A 19,410-nucleotide genomic window follows, 5' to 3' on the forward strand; every position below is an offset into this window, starting at 1 on the left:
CTAACAGAGAGGAACGCAGGCCTAGACAAGAGGGCAGATCAGCAAACCGATCGCTGAACTGTGGCCGCGCGGCTCAATGGAAACACACCGAATGCCACGGGAAGGAACTCGACTGCGTATCTGCCTCTCCGTTCCTCATCTCCTGTGGTCACCTCAGAGACCCCCAGCACCCCAGGGAGATCTGTCCCCTGTCCCAAAGCCAACCTCATGACTTGTGTTATTTTCCAGTCTCTCCGCTATGCTTGGCAACAAGGAGTCTTTTGGACCAACGCGTTAAATAACACGGTACCCGGTGCATTGTAGGACCCTGGCCAAAAATTCTCCGGCTTATATACTTTTTCAAAGAAAGCTACTTTGAGTAAGCATTAATCTCAATCTAAAGCAGCTGAAATCTATTTAACGTCTTCAAGCAACTTCCTCGGGATAACAAACAAGCAAAGCAAATAGGAGAGTCGGAGCACTAAGCTCCTAAGTGCCTGGGCGTCTCCTCCTCTTTCATTCCAGCCCTCCCTTCTTCCTCCGCACACCTTCTTCAAGGATCTCCCTGCATGACGGTAGAGAAAAATTCAAAATCCTTGCTGAGTTTTCATCCCAGAAGCCCCGACCCTGAACCCTCCACCCAGGGAGGCAGTGCAGAGGTGAGTCTGCTCCAGCCAGAACTGTGCCGTAACTTCCGCCAGCCTGCTGCACCACCCCTCCCAACCCCGCCACCCCGCCACCCCGCCTTGGGCTGGGTGACCCTGGGCGCACTGCTTAAACTGTCTGCTCCCTTGCGGTCCCTGCCTAAAAGATAGGGATGATGGCACCTACATTTTAGGGTTGTTATGAAGAGGACAGGAGATTGCCCGTGGAAAACCCTTCACACAGGGCCTGGTGTGGAAGATGCTTGGTAAATAGCAGCTAGGGTTCTTGTGAATACGGATGAGGGAGGCCCAGGACTGCCGGGGACGGCCCCGCTCCCATGACCGAGGTTTAGAACTTCGCACGCAGCAAGGGCTCAAGAGATGTGTGAAATGAATCTCCACCAATGCTTCAAAAATGTTTTTGCTCAAAATCTAGATTTACAAAATATTTTACTAAAACTCTGCTCAAAATGAGTGGGCCCCTGCTTGAGCCTAAATCTATTTTGAGAAACAATCTTGCGACAATGACCTCGTAGTGAACGATTTGATTTTAACTTCACAGTGCCTGAAAATGGATGGTCAGAGTCCGATTTCTTCCTCTGTCCAAACACTGCTTCTCTAGGCACGGCTTATCTAGGAATATTCTATTGTCACCTGAATCAATCAATCAACCAACCAATCTCAATTCTGGTAAAACCTGTAATTTCAAAAAAAAATTAAAAAATCCAAAAGGCACTGGAAAACAGCAGGGGAAGAAAACGTCAATCTCTTTTTAAAACAACAGCGGATTTTCCCCCTCTACAGTGGGTGAAAGCCAAGGGCTGTAATTCTCATAGCAAGTGCAGTTAAGCTGCATAAAGGTAGTGATTTTACACGCGCGATGTTAAGAGCTCAACTTAATGAGGCTCCTTCCTCCAGAGCCCGGGCGGTGCCCACTGAGAAGCATTCCACGGAGAGCCGGCCGAGCCCTCTGAGGTTCACGGCGAGGACTCCTGTAACCACCGTGAGGCACGGCGTTCCCTTCTACGGAGGACGGCAGGGACAGATGGCTCGCCTGGGCTGGACACTGGGCAAATTCAGGTCCAGATCCTCTCAGCCCCGTCCTCCCTCCCACCTCGCTTCCTCCAGGCTGTCCTGTCCCCTCCAGAGAGCACAGAAGAACGAGGCAAAGCACCTGCTTGACATCCTGTGTTTGGCATGCAGCCCAATCACGTAAAAAGGAGACAGACTTTTCCCCCCAGTCGTTCTTTCCAGGCGCCCCTGGAACTCAACATTCGGGAGAGAAGTCAGAATGTCCAGTGTCATTCTATCACCAAAGACAGCAACTTTAGGACCCCCCACCAACTCTGTTAAAATCTGCCACAGGCACGTTTTCACACCCACCTTCTGGAAGAGCCCAACCCAGCCAGCTAGGAGAGGAGTGACCCGAGGGAGACCTGCGTTCCCCAGGGCGGCCTCAGACCCTCCACTGGTGGCCCGGCAGTGGCTCCGTGCGCTCTTCCAAGCAAAAATAAGGAGACTGAAAGGAGGTAATGGCAAGAGTAAGGCGGAAAGGGTCTTTCCAGAACTGAGTGCTGCTGTAAACGATCTACACAACCCTGAGCACATTTTGAATGACCTACTTAAAGACAAAGTTTTAAAAGTGGGCCTTATTTTAAGACAAACATGGATGGGAAGTGCATGCCCCTCCCCCCAAAAAGTTTTTCTTTTTTCTTGAGAGAGAGAGAGAGAGAGAGAGAAGGAGGAGGAGGGGAGGAGAGAGAACGAATACAGCTTCCTTCCCAGAGAAAATAATTTCTGCGGTTGGTACTTTAAAGGCTCTATTCCATATTAAAGATTAATGACAATGGCCACTGTGTGTTTCCCGGGGTTTAAACACAAAAAAGGACTCCTCTACCTGTACCACTGTCCTTGCCTCCCCCCGCAGACAGAACATCAAAGGTGTGCACAAAACAGAAGCTGCAGATGCCGGTTCAAGACTACATGGTGAGACACTGAAGGTCTGGAGCCTTGACCCACAAGGACACCAGCGAAGGGGCCTGGGAGGAAATCTAACACAGTCACCAACTCAAACAACTTGACAGGATTTCAGATCCGAGGCAGGCAGCACGTTCCCGGCAGCGAGCTCAGGGAAGCCGGAGGAGAGGCAGGCGTTACAATTCATTCCCCTTTTAGAAAGAAATTCCGACCTGGGGGCCGAGGGCTGGGGCTTTCCAGGGTCCTCCGTTCAAATGCAAATCCGGGCGGTGCGCCGCGGTCGCCGGGTCACCGGGATGGGCCGCGTGGCCGCTGGGGCGGGGAGGGCCGGAAGGTGGGAGAAAGAGGAAAAAACAGCCCGATGGGTGGTGGTCGGCAGGTGGGGGGACTTCCCGGCGCTCCCCTCTCGATCCACAAGGTCGCTGTCACTCGCGTCGGCCGGGAGGCTCACGAGCCCGGGAACCAGCCGCGCCGCACGCAAACCGCCCAGAGGCCCAGGGCGCCGGCGCCCCGAGCCTCCGGGACGGCTGTTCCGCCGGCTCCTCCCCGGCGGCCGGTCCCGGGGGAGGCGGACTCGGCGGCACGCCCACGTCCCCGGCGCGCGGCGGACAATGCGCGGGGCTCCTCCCGCGGCGGCCCCGGTCCCCCAATGCCAGCGCGGCCGGGGCGGGATGGGGAGGGGGGCCCGCAGGACCGCTCGGCCCGCCCCTGCCCCCACTTGCCCGGGGTCCCCGCGCCGCTCGGGTCCCTCCGGACGCACGGAAGGAGTCGAGACTCCCGGGCCCAGGCCAAAGCCAAGCACAAAGGCCGGCGGGGCGGGGGGCGGCCGGCGCGCCGGGACCGGCCCCGCCGCGGCAGGTGCCGCGCCGCCGCCAAGCCCGAGGACGCCCACCCCGCGCCGCTCTCCCCGCCCAGCCCCTAGCCCTGTCCCCGTGCCTCACCTGCGCCGCAGCCCGACCCGGCCGCCGCGGGCGCTTCCTGCTCGCGACTTCCTGGGGCGGCGCGCGGAGGCCCCGCCGGCCCCGCCGCCCGTTTCACTTTCCTGCGGGCCGTGGGGCGCCGGGGCCCGGGCGGCGGCGGGCGGCGCGGCCCTCCCTCTCCGGCTCATCCCCCTCCTCCGATCCTCCCCTCCCTCCCCCCCTCTATCCACGCCTCAGCTCCCGCCCCGGGGCGCGTCCAGGGTCCCAAACAGCCCCGGGGGGCGCCCCCACGCGAGCGGCGCTGCCGGCCCGCCGGCTGCTGGGGCCCCCAGGCCATCCCCCCGGGCGGTATTTCGGCGGCCGTCCTGTGTCCTTGCACCTGCCGGCGGGCTCCCGGGCATTCATTGGCTTGTTCTCCACTGACCAACGGGGAGCCCCCCCCCCCCCCGCCCCGGGGCCCTTAGTCCTCAAGGCAGTTCTTGCCGACCAGCAGCAAAGAGACAAAGCGACGCGTCCCGCGGGAAGGCCCAGCGCTAAAAAGGGCGTGCCTTGGGCTACTGGCCTTTATTCCTATCGTCCCTTCTCAAGGGTCAGAATCAGGAAAGTAGCATCGTATTAAGTGAAAGTGGGAGCCTTCTTTTATCACGTCTGGATGCGCATGACCCACGGCAGCTCACAGGGTTAGACGGACAAGCCCAGCCTGGCTCCAGTCACCTGCACCCGTTGCACTTGCTGGTGTCTTCACACATGGTCCCTGTCCCCCCCCCCCCCCCAACAATTGTCCTCTGCATCCCGCTCTCACTTTTTGGCCCCCAACTGACCTTGGGCAGCCGCCAGAGGGCCCCATGATGCTCCTACAGCACCCACAGAGCACCCTCTGTAGGCACAGAGCATCCAAGCCCAGCTCCCAGAGGAGCACCTCCCAGGAAGAGCAAAGCGCAGCAGAAAACACATCTTGCAGATGAAATTCCAGGAAGTGGCTGCCCCCAGCTAAAACTAAAAACAATGCTTAGGGCTAAAACAATCCAGGGCCTCCCTGTGAAAACCTTGAGGTCTGTAGGGACAGCGGCCCACACCGACCTGCCCTGCCCCGCCCAACATCTCCCTCGGGCCAGCACCCTCCTCCCCTGCCAGGCTCGCGGTTTCCCCTGGGGCCCCGTTCTGTTTCTAGAACACTGTTACCCTTTTCTGTTGGCTGAGTTGACTCGTGTCCAATGCACCGCTTACCTGGCTTCTGCAAAGTTTCTCCATGCAGAAAGGAAACCTGAGGGCTGCAGGTGGCCCCGGGGTTCGGCCACAGGACACCTGCTGGGGATGGCCGCAGGCCCCTCAACGTCTCTCTGCCTTTGGCAGGGTCTCTGCCAGTCCCTTCTCCCTTTCCTGACTCTCCATTCTGAGTGATCCCCAAACCCGCCCAGTGTGGCCCCCAGCTCGTCCTAGCTCACCCCTCCTCTGGTACTCCTGCAGGGTCTGCTCAGGGCTCCTTGTCTGTCACTGAACATGTGCATTAGCTGTCCCCTCCCCCCACTTCTAGGCTCTCCCTCAGGCACCCACTCTCCCAGCTGCACCACATCGCCCTCCTGAAGCAGCTGGGATCCTGTCATTCCCAACGAAAACCCTTCACGACGCCCCTTGGCCCGCAGGAACACCACCTGGTCCTTTAGTAGCGGGACAACAGGCCTGACCCGCGCTTACAGCTTCCTGCCCAAGCTTTGTCGCTTCCAAGAGGCGCGCTTTCTCCCACACAAGGCCGTTTCTGCCTTGCCCTCTGACCTCAGCCGGTCCTGGTGGCCTCAAACTCTGCCAGCCGGATCCACTCTCCGTCTTCCTAGTCCGCGCTGCGTTTCCTGGGGGCAGTAGAAACCAGTTTATCCCGACTTATCACCAGGAACTGGTCCCAGTTATTTCTAAATCTACCTCCTGGCCCCCGGGCTGGGGTTGGAGAGATTCTCAGGGTCCAGCCCTGACTCAGAAGACACCGGTCTCTGTTTGCCAGCTGCGTGAAGGAAGGCGGTGCCAAGGGATGGCGTCTCCTGACGGTTTTCACAACATCTCCTCCCAGAGAAAGTGGTATTTGTATGGCACACAGAAAGACCGGAGGGAGCCGGGCAGTCTTCATGGTGTTTGCTGAGAGTGTCAGTCTTTTAATTTTAGAAATGATGACAATATTTATCTTTTATAAAATATTAATCGGGTATGCGATCATAAGAAACACCTAAAAATGTATTAGGGGAGATAATAAATTTGCGTCAAACTCCCCAAATAAGACAGGTCGCACTTTGAAATGAAGACCTGTGATTGCTTCACGATGAGAACGCACCAGGCTTGACGGTGAAGGCGCCGCACGCAGGTTCAGGACGGAGGGCGCAGCTCGCACGTCACCACTGAGACGCTTTCTTTGTGCGACCAGATAATTTTAAAGCCATTTGTTGCCATCACAGATCTTACAACAGTTGAAATTGTAAAGAATCTAACAGCTCTTCCTTTCCTTTCATTGACACGTCATGTGGAAATTTCTTAGGAGAACAGAACGAATTCCAATCCAGTTGAACTTCTCATATCCAGCATTTCCAAATCGTGACCAGGTGCGCCAGGCCACAGGCGGTGTGCCCTCGGGGGGCCACTGACACAGCCGAGGGCCAGGGCTCCACACGGACGAACCCAGGGCGGCCAGACTTGGGGCTGGTCAGCCGAACACACCTCACCTGGCAGGGGGGGGGGGGGGGGCGGCCTCTGCTTTAACCCCAAACTTCCATGCTTGCTGTCAATGTTTTGATGCTATTTCGGTAAAAGAGCCACAGACCAAACGAGGGGCAAGCTCTTTCTTATCCAACAGATGCTTACTGCTTGCCTAGAGCTGCCAGCCCTGTGCCAGGCGCTGAGGCCTCCAAGTCAGCAAGGGGCCTTGACTCTGAAAAGTTCATAGAGCAAGAGGCCGGGTGCACTCCAAAGCAAATCGACGTGAGCGTGAGGAAGGGGCATTTCTTAGGGCCGCCGTGACCAAGTACCTCAAACTGGGTAGCTTCGAACGGCAGAAGTTTATGGTCTCCCAGCTCTGGAGGCCGGAAGTCTAAGATCAAGGCTGTGCTCCCTCTGGAGCCTCCAGGGAAGAATGTGCTTCGGGCCTTTCTCTTAGCTTCCGGGGTTGCTGGCAACCCTCGGGGTTTCTCAGCTTGCGGACGCCAGGCTCCAAGCTACCCGTCATCGCGCTGCATCTCCATGTCTCCCCTTATGAGGACACCAGTCGTTGGATTTCGGGTGCACCCCGCTCCAACATGACCTCATCTTAACTATTTACATCTGCAGCCTCATTTCCAAGTCAGGTCACGTTCTGAGGCTCCGGGAAGGACAAGGATGTGTGCGGCAGGGGCAGAGCCTGGTACGGGGGGCGTTCCATAAGCTCGAGCAGGGCACAGGGTGTAGGGAAACTAATGGGGGAACGCATCCTTAGGCTAGCAACATCAGGAAGCTGCTAGCACGGCAGGCGGAGCTGAGGCTGTGGCCAGAGGTGCTCGGCAGGAGGGGGCTGGGGCTTGGGAGCAGGGAGGACTGCTGTCTGGCGGTGGCCTGGCAGGGACCGAGCAGGGAGTGAACAGTCCTCTCCCTCAAGTCCTACTCTCCCACTGACCCAAGCCAAGAGGCAGGTAGAGGCGATGGGGCCCCACTGCCACAGCACGGCTCTGGGAGGCAGAGACAGACGTGATGCTCAGAGAGCACCCGGCTAGGGAACATGTCACACAGATAACCAGCGATCACAGCACTGTTACACGTGATAACAGGGGGCATACAGGGTGCAAGAGAGCCGCTCCTGTGGCTGTCCGGGCCCAAGATATGGCTGCTGGGGAGCACGGGTTGGAGAAAGATCTACGAGACCAGAGGGAGGAGGCAACGGAGAGATAGGAGCCAGGGCTGGCCCCCACATGCCTGACTTGGACAGCTAAGTGAGTGGCGGAGTCGTTAGGGAGACATGGATGCGGGACACAGACTTGGGGGGCAGGCGGGAGAGGAACATGTTTGTACTTGTTGAGCATTTGGCCCAGGGGACCCGTCAGTGCAGATGCTGACCGGGGCTGGATGTGTGGCTTTAGACTCTCTGGAAGAATTCTAGGCTGGTGGGGGCGGCTGGGTGTGGATAGCAATGCACAGCAGGGGAGAAGCTCGCCCAGGCAGGAGACTAAGACGGAACCCAGGGAGGCCAACATTTAGGGGCCGGACAGAGAGGAGAAGCTGGAAGCCGCGGACACAGTGGTGGGAGAGGCCGGCAGGCGGTGAGGTCCAAGGGCCCGAGGAAGGCAGTTTCCAGAAGGGGAGGGAGAAGGCCAGATGCAGCACAGGAGTCAGGGTTTACAGGCTTGGCCCAGAAGGTGGGGACTGAAGCTTCCAGGGGGGCGGGCAGACCTTCGTAGGGGACTGAGTGGGAGCAGCAAGCAGAGGCCGCATAAAGCAGACAGACCATTTCAGGAGGGTTCGCTGAGCCTGGGAGGAGAGAGAAGGACCCAAAGCTGGAGGAGGACCCGGGGAGGAGGAAGGGCACGTTTGAGGCGTCTGGACGTTTCCAAGCACAGGTGGAAGGGGACAGGACATGAGAGTGAAGCCCGTGGGCCCATCACGCACTTCATCCACTGCCAACACGTGGCCGACTGGGCCTCCTCCTTCTGTCGACCCCCTTCCCGTCCCAGGACCGTTCTGCCACAAATCCCAGACACAGCCGTATTTCATCGGCAAATTTTCAGGATGTGTCTCTAAAAGATAGGGTTTTAAACACCACCACAACCCCATCGTCGTGGCTCCCCAAACAAGAATAATCCCCATAACAGCATCAAATACCCAGCCTGTGCTCTCTCCTCCCTGACTCCCTACGTTCTATTGTATTTGTTTTTAAAGTGTGTCCATTTGAGGGACAGGGAGAGAGAGGGAGGGACAGGGAGGGACAGGGAGAGAGAGGGAGAGAGAGGGAGAGAGAGGGAGAGAGAGGGAGAGAGAGGGAGGGAGAGGGAGGGAGAGGGAGGGAGGGAGGGAGAGGGAGGGAGAGGGAGGGAGAGGGAGGGAGGGAGAGGGAGGGAGGGAGAGGGAGGGAGGGAGAGGGAGGGAGAGGGAGGGAGAGGGAGGGAGAGGGAGGGAGAGGGAGGGAGGGAGAGGGAGGGAGAGGGAGGGAGAGGGAGGGAGACGGAGGGAGACGGAGGGAGACGGAGGGAGACGGAGGGAGACGGAGGGAGACGGAGGGAGACAGAGGGAGAGAGCGAGCAAGGGAGGAGCAGAGAGAGGGAGAGGGAGAATCCCAAGCAGGCTCCATGCTGCCAGTGCAGTCCAACGCGGGGCTTGAACCCAGGAACCGTGATATCATGACCCGAGCCTAAATGCAGAGTCAACGCTTAACTGACTGAGCCACCCCGGCAGGCACCCCGCTATCGTGTCTGTTTTTAAATGCGGTTCCAAACAGTCCACACGCGCCTTGTCCTGATGTGTCCCCCAGGTCTCCCCATCTGGAGGTTTGCCCTGCACCTCTGCCTCTGCCCCGCGCTCTGGTCGCAGAGTCCGCGCCATCTGTCCCGCAGCGTCCCACACCGTGCGGTGCAGACTCCGTCTTCACGATGTGGTCCAACATGTCGTTTTTGCTCCCTGCCCTTCCTGAGCTGGGTGGCGAGGCCTCGAGGCGGGGGCAGATTCGGGCAGCGAGGAGCACAGCAAGCACGACAGCAGATGTCCCCGGCCCGAGCTGGTTACTCACCGGGGGTGAGAATCACAGGAGCAGTGAAACTGTGAGGTCCTCACCCCGTGACGTCTTCCTGTTGGCAGCACGTGTCTACAAGGACGGGCCTCCCCTCACCAATTATTTAGCTCTGAGGCGCGGTGCATACAGGCAAGGAGGAATAAATGCGGAACTCCTTGGTGGCCAGTTTGCAAAATAAGATGTAGGTCTTCTAGCGTTCTTCCCCACGTCACCAAACAGTTTCTTCCCGCTTTGTTTTGCCCTTTTGTTACGCGCACGGTGGCCGGCACCTGGCTGTGCTCTGACCCGCTGCCCTCGCCCCCCTCATTCACCCATTCCGGCCTCTTCTCGTTGGCTCCCGACTCCTTCCGCCATGACCTGGTCCCCCGATAGCGTCCTTGCTTTCTAGTGTGACAACACGTTCTGGGCTCACCTCACACGTCTGCCCCGGACCCGGAACCAGCCACTTCTCTCAGGAGACGCCCGTCCTACAGAAGCCACCAGAGGGAGTGGGAGTCGGTGCGCACAGGACAGGGGGCTGTCAGCTTAAAGGACACAGGGCCCTCCAGAGGCAGAAAGACGAGGAATCCAAAACACGCGCGGAGGAATGAGCCCCGGGATGGGGACAGATGGAGACAGAGATCATTTTGTGGGCGGGAAGGCGGGAGGTGAGAGTTATCTGCTCTCCCTTCTTGCAGAAGGTGAAGTCGGGGGCTGAAAGTGAAGAGGGAGGAGGTGGCCTCTGGTGCTCGGGGACAATCCAGAGGATTTAGCGGAAGGGCAGCAAATGCTGGGGGAGGGCAGCAGGTGCCGAGAGACAGAAAATAACGAGATCACGAATTTCTATTGGTGCCAATCTGTGCACGTGATGCGTGATGGAGTGAGCGTGTCTGTGACCCGAGTGACCCCGAGAGAGGACGAGGGTGGGCAGATCCAACCTGAGGGGTCAGCTTTTGTCACCCCCCCCCCCCAATTTGCAGGGAGGAGTCACTCCACCTACTGGGAGGTTCTGTCTTTCATGACAAAGAACCGAAGAATGAGACCCTACTGTGTGTGAAATAAGCCCTGTGCTCGGGGGCTGGGGTTGCCATGAGAAGTAAGGCTTAAAACAAGGACCTCCTGTCCGAGAGCTCAGTGTCTGCAGAATTGGAACTGGGAGGCGAGGCCAGGACGCTCCAGGGAAGGAGCAGAGGCAGACATTCCCAGAGAAGGCCTCCCCGGAGACAGCTCTGGCGATTCTGGGCTTCAGAGCTTGAGGAAATGCCTCAGGCTTAGAAAGCATCCAAGCATTAACCATTATTAGAGAGGTAAAATCAGCGGGGCTCACTTAACTCGGAGAGGAGAAGCTTCATTTTATCTCCACTCATCAAAAACTCAGAATTCTGGCAGCTCTGGGGCGCTCAGCGGCGAGCGAGGTGATCTCTGCTCAATTATCCGTGTTGTTGCTAACGAACACAATGGACGGCGGTGGCCCGTCCTTACTGGAGGGGCACCCTGGGAACATCATCTTACCCTCCCGAGCGCCAGCTCTCACCCATGGTTCCCTGGGGCCGACGTGAGGGCGAAGGAGGTCACGTGTTAGGATGGCACCTGGGCAGAGATTTTTTTTTTACCTGTTTGTCCACCGTGAATCCTTAGCACCTAGAATCAAGCCTGGCACACAGGGGACCCTGGCTGAACCCCTGACGCTGACTGGTCACAAGCGTGCAGTGGCTCCACCGTAAATACTGGCAAACACGGCCCATCGGCATGAATGCGTGACGGTTCCCGGACACACGCTGGGCGCTGGGTAAGAGGGAACTACAAAGTCCCTCTCCGCAGCTTATTTTGTGGATTTGCCAGTTTCTTCTAAAAATGGAGTTCGGGGCACCTGGGTGGCTCGGTCGGTTAAGCGTCCGACTCTTGGTTTCAGCTCAGGTCAAGATCTCACGGTTTCGTACGTCTGAGCCCCACGTTGGGCTCTGCGCTGACGGTACGGAGCCTGCTTGGGATTCGCTCTCTGCCCCTCCCGAATCACACCGTCTCTGTCTCTCTTGAAATAAATAAAGAATCCTAAAAAATGTTTAAATTAAAATAAAATAAAAATGGAATTTGATTTCCTGCCCCCGATCTTTAATGTAAGTCGTGTTAAGGTTCGGCTCAGGGGCATAGGGCTAATAGAGGTTTTAAAGCCAAATGTGCTACGGGGCGCCTATGTGTTCCTTCACAGCCATCCCCCTGCTGGCAGACACGGGCGCATCTGTGAGGGGACGTGCAGTGTGCCACGTCAGTGGCCGGGTACCAAAGAGTGGCCTGGCTGCCCGCGCCCACCTTCCTCCCGCAAGCGTGCTCCTCGCGATCGCCGCTGGGCCGATCAGCACTTACTGGATGTGCCACCGTGGAATGTTCCCGAACGTGTTTATACCTCAGTGTTTCCTCCTCTAAGGCAGGGTCACTGAGCACTTCTCTGTGTAAGACACTGTCCCTGTTACACAGAGGGAAAGGACAGGGCGCTCACCATCTAGCTGGCATGAAACGACAGAGAACCTCAAGCCACGAAACCCCCAAATCCCCCCAAAGATCCTTAAACAGGTTACACATTTTCTAGTTTTAACTTAAAAAAATTTAAAAAGTGTTTTAGAAAAAACAATCATGCATTTTGTTGATAGCCCAACTTCTGTGAATCAAACAGGATTCTGAACATTCTACGGAGCCAATCAAAGGAGCACACTGGTGAGATGAAGTCGTCTTCGCCCAACTGACTTTGCTTAGTAGACGTGGGATTTTACATTTCCATCCCGTTTCGGTGGGGAAACTTCTAGGGTCCCCGCACTGAGAACCTGCCCCTTTTGCCAGAAACGGTGGCAGTGGCGCGGGTGGCGACCAGGACCCCCGGGGTGGCCCACAGGGGATCCCAGCCAGGATTTCAGTGCCAAGTTGTAGTGCTCACGTGCTGTTTCAACCCTCTGTGGCTCTCCTCTTTGTGGAGGGGGAGGGAAACGATCCCGCAGCTCTCCTGACTACTTACTGTGCTTGGCCCCCAGCCTTTTAGAGGCTTCTCCTAGCAGCTGGATCATTAAAGACCAGGCCCGGGAGGGAGAGACAGACACAGTTACACGCAGGTATACCGGGGCCCGAAGCAGAGGCGAGGCTCGCACCCAGAGCCGAGGAAGCACTTTTGATGGTCGCCCCAGAGTAGGGACTGAAGGGGGTGCCCAGAAAAGACAGCTGAAAAGGTATTTCTTTAAAAACGTAAAGGAGTACAATCTCCTTAAGGAACGCTCTGTACCTCCTTCAAACTTGTATTAAACATTTCCACTCATTCTTTTATCAAACCTTGATTGAATGAAGATAATTTTGACATATCCTCAAGGCAAAACATTGTTTGGTCATTTAAAACACTTCTGAAGTGGGGCGCCTGGGTGGCTCAGTCGGTTGAGTGTCCGACTTCGGCTCAGGTCATGATCTCACGGTTCGTGAGTTCGAGTCCCGTGTCGGGCTCTGTGCTGACAGCTCGGAGCCTGGAGCCTGCTTCGGATTCTGTGTCTCCCTCTCTCTCTCTGCCCCTAACCCACTCGCATTCTGTCTCTGTCTCTCTCAAAAATAAACATTAAAAAAAAATGTAAGACACTTCTGAAGAAGCTCTGACACGTGTGCCACAGAAGGTACATGGTAATGGCAAGTGAGAAATGAAAGCATTCCAATCAAGTACAAATATCTGTGCATTTAAAAAGCCTGGAAGGATTCACGCCAAAATGCCAGGAACGGCCGGACCTGGGAGGCGAGGTTCCTGGTCGTCTCTCCTTTCTTCTTTATACTTCACTGCATTTTACCCACTTTGCAAAAAACACTTAGTAATTTTTAATAATTTGAGCCTTGACCTTGTGTCAGGCTCTGTGCTAGACTATGGGGGTCAAGGCCCTGGGAGCACTTAGGGAGGCAGACCTGGAGGCACCAGTCAATCCGACTGTGGCAGGAACGCAACAGAAGGGAGGGGGACCCAGGGGCTCGAAGCAGGTAGGAAAGCAGCCCCCCAGGAGGCTGCGTCTGGGTAGGGTATTCAAGGTGAAGAGAAACATGAGAACCGGGAATCGCGTTTCAGAAAGAGAGAACAGCATACGCTGATCTAGGAGGGCGTCCTGGAGAAAAATGATCTAAAAAATTAACAGTAGCTCATGTAGGTGAAGAATAAGCCTTTGGCGGAAAAGTGCTTGTCCTCGCGAACACTCCGGGAAATACAAAGTAAAAGCACCGTGAGGTGCCCTTCTGCCCATCAAATTAGCAAAGGAGAGACATGACTTACAGTAGGCACGGGTTCCGCGGGCAGCAGTCGCCGGGCTGGAGAGCAGGGCGGGGCCGGCCATTCTAGGAGGCAACACGGTAGTGCGCATTTAGTCTCCATGTTCCTCCCTCTGGTCGGTGAACCCTCAACCCGCACACAACCAAATCCCACACAGGTGGATGTGAGGTGTGGACAGAGACCTATGCACGCAGATATTCACACGGATACATTTCTTCACTCGGGGGAGTGGGTTCAGGGTGACCACTGCATCACTTTGCTACATCGCTGGCATGTGGGAACACGTTATTCTTCCGGATTCTTCCGGACGGAGCGAAGAGTACGTGGTCAGTGATTTAAAAGCCCGAGCGAAATATACACGTTCCATTTCTACAGCACGGGGCGTTTCCAGAGCATCTCATCCTCATTATCTTTGGTTCTCATGACCTTTCTGCAAGTTGGGCAGGACAAGCCTCGTCGCGGCAGAAGTCACTCAGCTCGCAGGCTCCTCCCTGCACCTTGCTCAGAGAGCCTGATGCATCCTAAGTCCTGCAGGGTGCAGCCCCTTGTCCCTTGAGCTCTCCCTCCACCATCACTGGCCACACCAACGTCATCTGTGACGGCAGAGTAGGACCAATCTTACATATCCACTAGGACAGAGGAGTGACATCTTTTTTAGAATAGGGGTCCAAGATGAAGCCACGAAGCATCAGAGTTTTGGCAATTTTTTTTTCATAGCGTGGATTAATGTTGAATTTGTCCTAAATGGTCTGCACATTTTCCTCCTTTCCTCAGAGCCCCCTAATATCCAACCCAGGGGCCCCGCGCGCACACACACACACACACACACACTGCTCCAATTACTTAGCGAATGTATTGAGAGGGCCCCTGGGAAATCAAACCTGATTTAAGAGGGGTAAAAAACCCAGATCATAAAGCAGAAGAAAAAAAGAATAAAAACTGGATGTACTTTCCTTTTCTTTCCCTTCTCCAATGTTGCGTAACTTCCAGTGCTGTTGCAAAATGATACCTAGCGTTCAGTTTGATCAGCGTGTGTTGACCGAACCCTTACTATGTGCTGGGTGGTGAGAGCAGAGCACAGAGGAGCCGCAGCTCTTCCCGAGTTGCTGTCCAGCAGACAAGGCCAGTCTGCACAACTTCCAGACACCTCGCCTCCACCCCGGCTGACTCCACTAACCTCCCCGCCGCCCCGCCCCCCCCATGCACGTTACTGAACGGTTTCGCTTCCTGGGTGCTCAGGAATTTGTTTTTGTCTCTGGATGACACGATTCTCAACATCCCTCATTAAAGCACATAACTCAGGCAGGTGTGTCTGTTTCTTCTTTGCTGACTGCCGTCTGCAGGAGAGAGGCGTGACTTCAAACTGTTCAAACAGCCACTTGTGCTTAAGAATCTACAAGTCAAGGGCAGCCTGGGCGGCTCACAGTTAGGTGTCTGATTCTCAGTTTCGGCTCAGGTCATGATCTCATGGCTCGTGAAGCGGAGCCCCACCTTGGGCTCTGCGCTGATAGCACAGAGCCTGCTTGGGATTGTCCCCCCCCCCCCCCCCCCCCCCCCCCCCCCCCCTGCTCACGCGCGCTCTCTCTCTCAAAATAAAGAAATGTGAAAAAGAGAACCTACATGTCTATATGCTTCCAGAAACTGCAGTCTCTTCCTGCCGTCAGGTGTATTAGCACTAACGAATACGAGCATTCAGTGAAATCTCTTCATCACAGCCTCACCTCTGATCCTCACAATTACCTGGCTGACACCTTGGCAGTTTGGTCCCTCTTTAGGAAGAAACGACAATTGAAGATAATTAAGATAAATTGGAGTCAAAAGTTCACCAAAGACCTACCGATAGAAGGTGCTTAGTTTACTACACGGTTAACACAGAATATTTATTAATAATAGCTTGCATTTACTAAGCACTCCCCACTGGGCTGAGCTCATCAGAAACATTTTATTCAGGCATGGCAACGGCCCTAAGAGGGCAGTTAGCTAGATCTCCATTTTAAACATGGACAAACTGACCAGAAAGAAGTAAACAGAGCTAGGGTTCCAACCCTGCATCTGACTCCTATCCACTAAATGTCATTAAAAGTCTTTTACTTTTATTTTTTTTAATGTTTATTTATTTTTGAGACAGAGACAAAGAGAGAGCGCCAGCAGGCGAGGGGCAGAGAGAGAGGGAGATACAGAATCCTAAACAAGCTCCAGGCTCTGAGCCGTCAGCACAGAGCTTGACGCGGAGCTTGAACCTACGAACTGCGAGATCATGACCTGAGCCAAAGTCTGAGGCTTAACCAACTGAGCTACCCAGGCGTCCCTAAAATCTTTTATTTTTTAAAAAAAGAAGTTGCAATTCCTGTTTTTAAAATATCTATCTGTTGGAGGGGGGGCTGGGTAGCTTAACTGGTTAAATGACTCGACTTTGGCTGAGGTCATGATTTCACAGTTTGTGAGATCGACCCCTGTGTCAGGCTCCACACTGACAGCGTGGAACCTGCTTAGGATTCTGTCTCTTCCTCTCTCTCTCTGCCCTTCCCCCGCCTTCTAAAAAAAAAAGTTGCAATTCCTATTTTAAAATGTTTTTTTATTCTTTATTTATTTTTGAGAGACAACGAGACAGAATGCGAGTGGGGGAGGAACAGAATCCAAAGTGGGATCCAGGCTCTGGGTGGGATGCGGGGCTTGAACGCACAAACCACAAGGTCATGACCTGAGCGAGTCAGATGCTTAACCGACTGAGCCACCCAGGCGCCCCCGCAACTCCCGTTTTTAAAACAGCTATACATCTACATCTGTATACCCACATATCTGTATCTACGTACCTATATCTGTACATGTATGGCCATATGTGGGAATACCTGTAACACATGCATACGTTTCCAAGAATATAAGCAATTTTGACACACAGCCTGACGTTTCCATAACTGAGATGGGTCTGAGTTCATTTTGTTGCTCATTCTCTGAGCGGCTGCCGCAAAGGCAACACAACAAAACAGGCCTGCCGGCATGCCTCCCACCGTCCTCAGTTCTTGGGGCTTCCCATGCAGGGTCCTGAAGAGCTCAGAAGGGACGGCTCGGGGACTCCCCCAGTTGCCATGGCAACCGCCAGGCCTCCAGCCCTCCGCTCAGAAGTGGGTCCGAAAGGTGTGCACGGTTGGGTAACAGACGCCCAGGAGGCCTTCCAAGAGCCCTCTCCCCCCGCTCGGGAGCACCCCCACGAGAGGGGCTCGGGGCACCCGCTCCAGTCGGGCCCCTGTGCTCTCGTTCTTTGTTTTGGAGGAGGGCAGGTGGGTAGAGAGGTGGCCTCCGTCACCCACACGGGGGGAAGGGGCAGAAGAGGATTTCCTACCCGAGAAAGGGAGCTGGGCGGACCTGTGGGCGCGCCCCGTCCGCACTCACCCGAGGCCCCGCCGGCCGCGCCCGCCCGGCTTCACGGAGCGCCGCCTCTGCGCAAGCTCGCCGCGGGGGTGGATGGGAAATCCCTCGTGGGGGATGATGGGAAGAGCTCCCTGGGGGATGATGGGAAACGCCTGGTGGCGGGTGGCGGGGAGGGCCGGCTGCGGCGCGACGGGAGACCCTTGCGGGGGAATTATGGGAAGGGCCTCCCTGAAAAGGTTTTGGAGGAGTAGAGGAGGATTTCTTCCTTTTTTCCCCTCCTGGTGATGGCCTCACCTTTTTGCCCCTCGTTCCCCCAAGGAAAGGCAAAGGATGAGTGAAGCGAGCATTTTGAAGGCCTTCAGAGTTTGAGGGCGCTGCCCTTGTGATCACCGGGCACTTCGGGGTCACCTGGGAGTTAGGGGTCAAGCTGCCAGGAACCGGCTTGGCCCGATGAAGTCTTCCCGGGACTCCCCAGGTCTCCTGCGAGGGAGAGAGCCTGATCTGAGCCAGGGAACTCTTCTGGAAGGAGGAGTTTGGATCAGGTCCCGTGTTGCTGTGGGAGGCTGGGGAGGCGGCCCTGCTGTCACCCGGTATTGCTTTATTTGGACACTTGCTAAACCTGCCGTGTAGTGAAATTACTGTAGATCGAAAGATGGGGGGAGGGGGAACTCTGACTCCTGTGCGTGGGACATAAGTTGTAAATTTTAGGGTTCACCAGTGCTATGGCCAGACACCCAGCTCCTTACTAACGATGTGATCCAGAACAGGGTTTGTTTATGCCACTTGCTGTGTTTTTCCAGTCTAAAGCGTATCGAGCCAGTGGTTCTCTGCTTGGTAGATGGTTAAGGCCACTCCTCAAAAACCATAGTTACTCCTTTAAATCAGAGATCTGGGAGGCAGTAGGGGTATGAGCTTTGAATCCCGCTGGCTCTATGATCACAAGCAACGACTTTACCTCTCTGTATGGTGGGGGAATGGCAGCAAGGATTTAATAAGATAATTCATATAAAACTCTTAAAACACCACCAGCCCAGGGGCGCCTGGGTGGCTCAGCGGGTTAAGTGTTTGACTTAGCTGGGGTCATGATCTCGTGGTTCGTGAGTCTGAGGCCCACATCCGGCTCTGTGCCGACAGCTGGGAACCTGCAGCCTGCTTCTTATTCTGTGTCTCCCCCTCTCTGCCCTTCCCCCCCTCAAAAATAAATAAACATTAAACAAAATTAAAAACAACAACAGAACACTGCCAGCACAAGTTGGAACTTAGCAAACCGTAGTTACTGTCATTGTTAGAGCAAATCTGAAAGTTGAGTTTCCGACAGTTTCACATGCATAAAAGCAAAAATTTATTTCCGTTACTATTATCATCACAGATTTCTAACATTAAAATATTGTTGATGTTTTTTATTATAAAAAGACACAATTGTAGTCAGTGTGGCAACCGTCAAGCATAAAGTAGATCTTAATCATCTTTATCCCAAACACCTGACTTTTCTTTACACCTTTTTTTCTTTGCAACTAACAAATAATGTTAATTGTAGGGTCTTGTGTGTTAATCTGCTCGTAAATTGTTTCTTTGTTCAGTAAATGATGTGTTTGGGCCTGAGATTTGGTTAAGATCGCCATCTTCCATTCTGTCACCGTTTCTGAGGGAAAGGCCGGCAAAGTGTGTGTGACCTGGGAGATCTGTGGATGTTTCCCTTCTTGGATGTGGCATCCACAAGGCTGTCGGGCAAGATCAAACTGTTTCCTCAGCCACTCCTCCCCTACTCTGACAGCAACAACAAACAACACACCTTGGGGTGGGTGTGTGGGGAATTTTCTATGAAGGATGTGTGATTTCTTGGTAATATTTTTGTTGTTAACATGATGTAGCTATCATAATAAATGACAATACGTTAATAAAATATTATCTTTGGTCCCCATGGCGGCTCTTTGAGATTAGAAGGGCATATTCTCCTCAGTTTACAAAATAGGAATCTGAACCTCAGGGACAGCTGAACTGCCTGAGGTCACCAAAGCCATGGGGACCCAGAATTGGAACTTGGGCATTCTGGCTCTAGATGAGTAATGTTTCCACTGGACAATGATGACTTTAGGACCGGTCTCCCCCCTCTCCCCATTTAGGTCATTTTTTTTTTGAGTACTTAAATGGGTTTAAAGAAATAAAACTATTGGGCTATTGTTATTGCTGAAGGTACTAAATCTCAAAAAGCAAGGGTATTTAGATTTAAGATGTCACAGTTATTTGTATAATTTGCAAAAACACATTAGAAATCAGATACACAAATGTATGATGGCCAAGTCGTATAGAAAAATAGAACTCTGATGCACAAGCTACAGCCCAGGAAACCAGCCCATTATTTATAGAAACCAGCCCAAAAAGCCAGTGTGCTGTAAGTCAGGCTTGTCGGAAGTCTGTCCTCCGTCTCTACCAATTGGTCTAGGAGCAAACCATAACTTCTGTAACAATTGGCCGGGACTTGATTAATAACTGAGCGATTCCTGACCATTTTCCCTACTTCCAGCTTAGGAC

General features: G+C 54.5%; 1 protein-coding gene across 12 annotated transcripts in view; it reads right to left on the bottom strand.

Annotated features, from left to right (window-relative positions):
• Positions 1 to 16,966, bottom strand: part of SLC37A1 (solute carrier family 37 member 1) — a 77,325-nt gene extending 60,359 nt beyond the window's left edge. For 5 of the 12 annotated variants that reach the window (XM_042998550.1, XM_042998549.1, XM_042998546.1 and 2 more), the window contains exons 1-3: positions 16,850 to 16,915; positions 15,130 to 15,278; positions 13,513 to 13,574 (exon numbers count right to left, since the gene is read on the bottom strand). In XM_042998550.1, the coding sequence (XP_042854484.1) occupies positions 13,513 to 13,574; positions 15,130 to 15,201 (134 nt within the window). In that variant the 5' untranslated portion in view covers positions 15,202 to 15,278; positions 16,850 to 16,915. Of the gene's footprint in view, positions 1 to 2,812; positions 3,265 to 3,541; positions 3,628 to 13,512; positions 13,575 to 15,129; positions 15,279 to 16,849 lie in introns of those variants that run through there. The other 7 variants (XM_042998557.1, XM_042998551.1, XM_042998547.1 and 4 more) reach the window with 6 other exon arrangements.
• Between the last annotated feature and the right edge of the window lie 2,444 nt (positions 16,967 to 19,410).

Source organism: Panthera tigris, chromosome C2 (genome assembly GCF_018350195.1).
Source record: "Panthera tigris isolate Pti1 chromosome C2, P.tigris_Pti1_mat1.1, whole genome shotgun sequence".
Classification (NCBI taxonomy): Eukaryota; Metazoa; Chordata; class Mammalia; order Carnivora; family Felidae; genus Panthera; species Panthera tigris.